This window comes from Heliangelus exortis, chromosome 8 (assembly GCF_036169615.1).
Source record: "Heliangelus exortis chromosome 8, bHelExo1.hap1, whole genome shotgun sequence".
In the NCBI taxonomy this organism is placed as follows: domain Eukaryota; kingdom Metazoa; phylum Chordata; class Aves; order Apodiformes; family Trochilidae; genus Heliangelus; species Heliangelus exortis.
Window position 1 is genome coordinate 21,343,954 of NC_092429.1, and position 8,573 is coordinate 21,352,526.

Genomic DNA, 8,573 nt, shown 5'->3' on the forward strand with positions numbered 1-8,573 from the left:
CTCGGGGGTGTGGAGCAGCTCCCCGAGGCGGACCCGGGGACACCACGGCGAGCGCCAGCCGGGCTGGTCAGTCCCGGCTGGGTGGGGCGGCCAGGCCGCGCCTCGCCTCCCCACGGCCCCGGGGTGCCGAAACACGCCGCTCCTTAGCGGCTCTTCCGGGAGAAACCCTGGGGTGAAGCGGCTACAGACCAGGGAAGGGCAGCCAACGCGTCCCCGGGCCGCTCTTACCTCCTCCGCCTCTTTTCCCAGGGGGATGCCCATGGCCCGGAGGCCCGTCTGGAGCTCGGCGATATCCACCTTTCCATCGTCGTTGAGGTCCAGCTTCCTGAAGAGATTAGCGTACCGGGAGTCGCCATCCCTGTTTCCGTCGCAGGCGGCCGCCGGCAACAAGAAGCCTCGAAGGAACTGGAACATGGCGGGGCCGTGCGGTATAGGCAGCGGGACGCTCGGCCCTCGGCTCCCCCCGGCTGGGCGCGGACGGGAGGGACCGCCTGTACTCCGGCCACCGCCCGCAGCTGGAGGAGCCAGCCCGGACCCGCCTCAGCGGCTAGGGGAGGAGGGCTCTCCCATGGGCACTCCCCGCCTTCCCTCCTCCCCCTCGCCGCTGAAGCGGGAAGCGAGAAACCAGCGGCTGAGGAAAGCCCTGCGTGCTCGCATCAGCTCTCCTTCCTGCACTGACACGTCTATATTTGGCTAAACGTTCCTAGTACAGGTAGAGAAATACCAATAAGGCTTCAATGACTTAATTTGAATACTTTGGCTCATTCTAGGCACCAGCGGTTAAGGACTGGTTAGAGCTGCGTGAGGGGCCCCCTCTCCAGAGACCAGAAGGACCGTCCATGAAAGAGATCGGCGTGTTTAGCCTAACAGAACAAAGACCTGGAAGACGAAACGTCTAGGGTTTTTTTACTTTATAATTATTTCATAAATAAATCAGTGGAGTAAATGTAAAAGAGATTACTTAAATGACACAGCAGGTATAAGATCAGCTAGATAGGAAATGCCAGCAAGTACGCTCCCCATGAGAGAGCTGCAGGGGAAACAAATGCCACTGAATGAGCCTTGCTTTCCTGGTGCATTTTCAGTCATCATACAACGATGGAAAGTGCATTTCAGCCTCAGAGAAGAAACTTAGTAGCTTTCCACAAACAGTAATCAACAAAGCAAACATGCTACATTGTCTGACTAGAGACTGATGGGTATTTCAGAAAGGGGTAGTCACTACTAAGATTTGCACATGGAAAAGTTGTGTGATTTACTAGAGGGTCACTGAATCACAGGTTAAGTGGTGTAGGAAGGGACCTCGGGCAGTCTGTAGTCCACGACTCAGAGCTTAACCACTAACTCAGAACAGGTTACCTCCAGAGACGGAGGCTGCACAATCTCCCCCTGACTGTCCTTGGGGAGGAAGCTTTTCCCCTTCAATCCAGTCCAAACCTATCCCATTTAATTTTGTGCCTGGTGTCTCTTAACCAGGCCTGGCCACATTTTCTTTATAAAATCTACCTACTGTCTATAGGGACCAGGAGGGTGAAGGCCTCCTTTTAGGTCCCCACAAAAACTGTTTTCCCCTTTTGAGCGAGCTCAGCATATCCTCACAAAGCAAGTGCTCTAGCCACAAGAATTCTTGGTGGTCCTCTGCCAGTTTATCCATGTCTTTTAAGTATTGGAAAATGTAGAAATGGCCTAGAGTATCTAAATATCTACCTTGCACAGAGTAGAAGGGGATAATTACTCCTCTCCAACTGCATGCTCATATTAATACAGCCCAGGATGCTGCTGGCCCATGCTCAGCTTGCTCTTTGCCAAGAACCTCAGGTCCTCCTCAGCAGAACAGCTCCCTGGCCTACACCTTTGCAAGAAGCTATTAATTCTTACATGTAATACTTCACATTTGTCCTTGTCAAATTTCATAAGGTCCCTGTCACACCATCTCCAGAACACCACATTCAACAACACCACGTGGTCCCCCACAGTTTGGGGCCATCTGGAAACTTAATGAGAGTGTACTTTGCTGCCTCCACCTTACTGATAAATATTTTAAATGAGACTGGTCCAACTATAAATGTTACTTTAGTACTACTGCTAACATTGAGTATTAGAACAAGCAGTGTGAATACACTCTAATCTTTTCTGGGACAAGGAATTTTGCAGATGTCACTGCACCCCAGCAACATGATACTTTTAAGTAGTGTTTTTAAGTAGTGGCCCTTGATTCTGTTATTCTACTCATACCATCATCATCACAAGTTTATCAGTACAGTGAGTGCAATATTCTCTTTTACCACTAATCCAAAAGTACAATTAATAACTAACTATACCAGTTATTAAATACACTAGGTAGAAATATGACATAAGTGGGAATGAAAGAATGTTTAAGTTAAAGAATAAAATAAGTTTAAAATTAAGTTCCTATTGCATATCACTAGGTTTCTAATATCCAGTACTGTCATTCTCTGAGATCTTGATGAAGTAGTTATCTTTTTGCATGATGACTATCATACTAAATAACTGTACTTATATATTAACACCCTGTATGAACTAGAACCATTCAACAATTCATACCAAATGCCTGAAGCATACATTTAAACAGATCTCAGGAAGTTTTACCCTATATATTGTGTGCTAACATCTTTTATATGTTCAACATCTTTATTCATTTCCTGATGAATAAAGCTATATGCAAGCCCTCAGAGTAACCTGCAGGCACTGTGTTAACATCTACCTAGCAGCATAATGACAGACAGCATTTTGGTGTCTGTCACTTCAGAGTGACTATGTATGCTACATATACACACACTTAAAATATTGTTTAACAATTAAATTGAACTGTTACTTTAGTGATGATATATACCAGACTGTCACTGATAATCTGTTATAACTTACCTGTAATGTGGGTTAAAAGTAGTGTCTGATGGGCAATGATTGACTTAAGTAAGAAGCAGCATAAATAGAAGATCAAGGCAAGAAGAGAACTTCAATGGGATACTGGGATTTTTTCTAAAATCTTTGTAGCTGTCACAAACACTTCTGAATAGTTAATGTCAGTAGTCCGAAATTCAAGATAAAAGAGGAAAATCACAGACCCATAGAATGGCTAGGGTTGAAAGGGACCTTAAAGATCATCTAGTTCCAAACCCCTTGCATGGGCTAGGACACGTCCCACTAGACCAGGTTGCTCAAGGCCTGATCCAACCTGGCCAGGGAAGGGCAACCTGTTCCAATGTCTCACCACCCTCACAGGAAATATTTTTTTCCTCATGTCTAACCTAAATCTCCTCTCTTCAAGAAGTTTCCAGCCATTGCCCCTTTTCCTCACTCTACATACCCATGAAAAAAGCCCCACCCCAGGTTTCTTGTAGGCCCCCTCAGGTATTGGAAAGTCTGGAAAGTCACTATAAAGTCACCTCAGAGCCTTCTCTCTTCTCTAGGCTGAAGCAACAAGGAAGAAAAGCTAATTTTGTCAGGTTTGGGTTTTATAAGTACATCGTGCATAGTTACAATTCCTATCCAGTGTGTCGTACTGCTAGGAGTTGTACAGGAAAAGGGGACCACAGAAAACAGACAAATGGTAGCACTTAAGGGTTAGACAATTCATATTTGCAAATAGATTCTTCTTTGATTTGCCTGCGTGGCAGAAGGTTGGAAGGACAGGCTGTATTTCATTGGTCCAAGTGTTTACCCCAGATGCAAAGCAACAGTGAAACACATTTTCATGGAGCAATCCCAGATTTGCATTGGTCTCTCTGAAAATGGAGTACATGCAGGGACATCTGAAACAGTGACCACAAATGTATTTCCAGAGCTCTGCCTCTTTTACATCTCTAATAAGGAAATAAAACTTTCCTATTATTTGGAAGCTGGCACTACCAAAACTGTAATTTCTTCTACAAATGGTCTCATGTGACAGGTTTTGGGGCTGCATAATTTCTAGAGTTCTTGTCTGTTAAAAAGGAGTTTTGAATATATGCCATCAGCTCGCACTCTGATTTTTGCCTTGCTTGAAGAAAGTAGCATAGCCACAAAGGACATCTGGGTTAAGAAATATCTCTGCCCAAGATATGCACCTACAAAAAGATTATTCTTTTATTTCTGTAACATTCATATTATTTGTATTGAGTATTTGTACTTATAAGGCTTTGATACCAACACTGATTAGTATCGGAATAGCAGAAAAATATCAGAAAAACATATGCATTTAACTTGCTAAACCAAAAGCTTTTAATTAGTATATGTATCATTGCATATACAATAAATGTTTAAATTACATCAATACTATCCACTTAGAGGAAGTGCTATAAATATCACAAAACCTCAGAGGCTAGAAGCAGACCTGATATGTTTTATTAATAGGCTAAAAGATAACTCAGCTGAATTGTGTGAATCAGTGCCTGCCCTAGATATGGTAGCTCTTTTCTATGTGCAAGGAAACACTTCAAAATAATATTAAAATTATGAAAATAGGCTACTGCCTCAGCCAAAAGTAATTTCTGGCTTAACTCCAGGGACTGTAGTGAAGCTGACTGATTTTTTAAATTAGGAGATAAAATTCAGTTCTGCTACACAGTTAAAGAATTATCTGTTAACTACATCCAGAAATTTCATGTCACCAGAAGGAGCAAAATTCAGGATACACACAGGAGGATATAATTAAGCAACACAAAGGCAAGAAGTATTTAAAAGGCAACAAAGTTCAGTGCTCTTTTCTTGTTTTGAGGTAAAATGAATACATGATCCATTATACAGATGCAGTTAGATGAGTTTTAAACTATCACTGTAAAACAATTATTTAAAACAAACATATTTGACATCTTACTATAACAACAAACCATAGAAAACCATTCTTTTATTATTTTCTCACGTATTTTTTTTCTTTAGTGGCTTTTGTCTTTTCTAGCACATGCATTGGATTGGTTTAGTGTGAAAAAGGTATCATATCTTAATTCAGAAAGAATGGTGCCGTAATACAGATAAATACTGTTTGCAAACACTAAAAATGATGACTTAATAAATGGTGATGTAATGCTGTCCGTGGAGGTTAACCTGGGTATGCTTCTGATTTTTCGTGTGACACATCACTGTTTTGGAGGACACAGAACACCTCATGGGATTGGGGTTGTCCCCTGAGCTTTATTTACAGCACAGCTTTAAATAGCCACGCCACATGAAAGCAGTGATCATTCAGGGAGACTGCTTCTGTGGGTTTGTACCAGACATGTAGAAACACATCTGGAGGACTGAGACTTCACCACATACTGCTTAAAGCAGCATAAGTGTCATGATTACTTTACTTACTCACATTGCATTTAGCTCCCACTAAGTTAACTTTTTAGTTTAATTTAGTTTCAGACATTCAAATTAATCTCTTCCATGACCCAGACAGGCTGCTTACAATTGATTGCTTGCTGATGAGATCAGTGGTCCAGATACACACTGTAGCCCAGACCTTATGTCATATCAAGGGTAGTGATCCATCTAAAGCCAAACCTGGAGAACATTTCAAGGTTTTTCTCATGCCACTACTCTCAGGAAATATAATTACAGATTAGAAACAGAAGTGACTTGTAGGGAACTGATGCTGCAGGAAACAAGGCTGAGTGGATAACACAGGTCACATCAGCACTGTCTCCTACAATGATATACACTGGTGATATGGAGAATTTAAAAATCCCAGAGACCTGGACTTGAATTGCCCATAAAGCAAGTGATTTTTTTTATTCCTACAGTTTTGTGACTGAAACTTAAATTCTTCAGGAGAGCAATCAGCTTTTGAATTATTTGGCTTATCCTGGTGTTAAGTGTGATATTTTGAAAAAACACTGATCTTTCTTAAATCTTTGAGGTTTTGTAAATGCTTGACTAACATCCAACTTCTTTAAAGATTTATGAGTCTCTCCTAAAATAAAACTCCAGTGCTTTAAACTTGCGGAAGCTTTACATCAATGATAACACAAGACTGTTACATTACTCAATGTTTATCCTTTTTTGAAAAACTCCTTCGCTATTTTGAGAATTTTTTGATCGAGGAGTCAAAATATATTTAGAAATGTGGTTCTGACATTTTTGACTTTGAGTCTTTTTGATCAAGAATGTTATATTTCATACAAAAGATCTTTTCAAGTCACCTGTTTCAGAAGATAAACAGAACCCCTGAACAAATTTAAGACTTTTCAGATAAGAATTGTATTTGATTACAACCTCCAAATGCTACTGGGCAACCAACATATTATTTGATTTAGCAGTTTTTGGGATGGCAGAGTACAGTGAGGGCCAGATCTCCCCCATGAAAAAAGCCCCACCCCAGGTTTCTTGTAGGCCCCCTCAGGTATTGGAAAGTCTGGAAAGTCACTATAAAGTCACCTCAGAGCCTTCTCTCTTCTCTAGGCTGAAGCAACAAGGAAGAAAAGCTAATTTTGTCAGGTTTGGGTTTTATAAGTACATCGTGCATAGTTACAATTCCTATCCAGTGTGTCGTACTGCTAGGAGTTGTACAGGAAAAGGGGACCACAGAAAACAGACAAATGGTAGCACTTAAGGGTTAGACAATTCATATTTGCAAATAGATTCTTCTTTGATTTGCCTGCGTGGCAGAAGGTTGGAAGGACAGGCTGTATTTCATTGGTCCAAGTGTTTACCCCATATGCAAAGCAACAGTGAAATACATTTTCATGGAGCAATCCCAGATTTGCTGATAATCCCAGATAAGAATTGTATTTGATTACAACCTCCAAATGCTACTGGGCAACCAACATATTATTTGATTTAGCAGTTTTTGGGATGGCAGAGCACAGTGAGGGCCAGATCTCCCCCCAGGAGCTAGAAATGGACTGCAGTAACAGACAGCCAGGCCCACCCTGCAGTACCTGAGCAAGGGGAGCAGATATCCACAGCAGCAAGGCAGGCCTGAGGTCAGGCTGAGAACACAGCCTAGCAGTCAGCTAAATCTGCAATGAAAGGACAGATCTGAGATCAAACTAAAAAGTCAACCTGCAGGTCAGCATCCACAAGGTGCAGGCAAGCCTGCAGCACAACACCCACCCCACAGATGCACAGGGCCCTCACACAAGAGCCAGAACCTGAGAGATGACCTCAAATAAGTCTCCTGGACTGGGGGTGGGTGAGGACCCAGGTGAAGCTGATCAGGGCTGTTACAGCCTGTTGGTACACTCAGCATGTAAACTCCTCCACAGTCTTGAGAAGCTCAGTTATACAGAGGATCTGCTTGCATTAGAGACTGCTCAAAGAGATAATTGCTAATCTATAGGCTTTAATAATTTATGGAAGTTGTTTATCTACTTTTCTAACCAAGAATAAATTATTTCACTTTTTCTTTAAGGAATTGTATAATAGCTGGACTGATTACATTTATCAGGTTTCCTAGAGGTAATTTATCTGGTATGGACCTCTATTTTTTTCTGGTTTTCTAGCCCTATTTTTCTTTCCAGATCTCAATATGCAGAGCCTTCCAGCTAAGTATGGTAATCTCTTCCATCAATCTGAAACATCTCTTTTTAACAAATCTTTGGAACTGGTTCTTTAGCCTTGATGGAAAGGCATATCTTGGTATAGCTTGATACCCACCAAATACTAACTTTCTTCCTTTTGGTGCTGAAAATCTTTTACTTTGCATTTAACAGAGAGCTGACAAATGCAGCACCCAAAGAATTGCCTTGTATGATGTATTGTAAGCTGCTGCAGGCTATTAAAGAAAGACAACTTTCAGAATAGTTTTAGTGCAGGAATTTAGGGGGAGTTCCTAGGTCAAGGCCACATGCCTACATCTCCTCACAAAAAAGTCTTTATAGCAGTTTTATTCACATTAAACATATTCTTTCAGAGCCAATGGTTACTTGAAATTAGGGAGTTCTGAAGGGAAGTGTTTGTTATGAATATGAAAGTAATAATGGAGTGAGAACTACCTTGTAATTCTTTTTACTAGAAAGCTGTATATAAATTCTTTTTATGCCCTGGATCTTCTAGGACAGAGAAAAAGCAAGAGCACTCTTTACTACTTCTTTTTCTAGGATCATGCTACAGCACAGTGGTTAACATTTTGGTATATGGAGCCACATACCAGCATGTGATGTCTGTATTCACCAGGTATTTATTCTATGAAAAATGTTTTTTTTTTTACTGATTTTTCCTGAGCAGGGGCAGTAGTTACTCCCACAAGCTGCAACAAGCTTTCAGGATCTCGGCATCATAGTGCATGTGTAATCTTACAAATTATTTTTCTTAGCATGTGAATAAATGCTTGGTTACGGAAAGACATGCTGTGTGTTAGGGTTTTCTTATGAAATACTCTGTGAAGAAGAAACTGATCTCCTGATGGAAGTTGCTCAGAGCTTACTTTGTTTTGGTCCACTAGAATGAGTCTCACAGATGAAACGGTGCCCTGGAGAGCACACAGTGCTGATGTTGAACTACACTTATAAGAAGAGTGTTGCATGTGTCACCTTTTATCATCTTCTCTGGAGGTGTTTAAAAGACATGCAGGTGTGGTGCTTAGGGACATGGTTCAGCAGTGGACTGAGCAATTAGGCTAATGGCTGGACTCGATGATCTTAAAAATC

General features: G+C 41.5%; 1 protein-coding gene across 3 annotated transcripts in view; it reads right to left on the bottom strand.

Moving 5' to 3' along the window:
• The window catches only part of SLC25A24 (solute carrier family 25 member 24), a 31,851-nt gene that overhangs the window by 22,325 nt on the left and 953 nt on the right, over positions 1-8,573 (bottom strand). Inside the window, exon 1 of one of the 3 annotated variants that reach the window (XM_071750986.1) lies at positions 229-588. The exons of the other annotated variants lie outside the window; for them this stretch is intronic. Coding sequence (XP_071607087.1) covers positions 229-414 — 186 coding nt within the window. The 5' untranslated portion in view covers positions 415-588. Of the gene's footprint in view, positions 1-228; positions 589-8,573 lie in introns of those variants that run through there. 3 annotated transcript variants of the gene reach the window in all.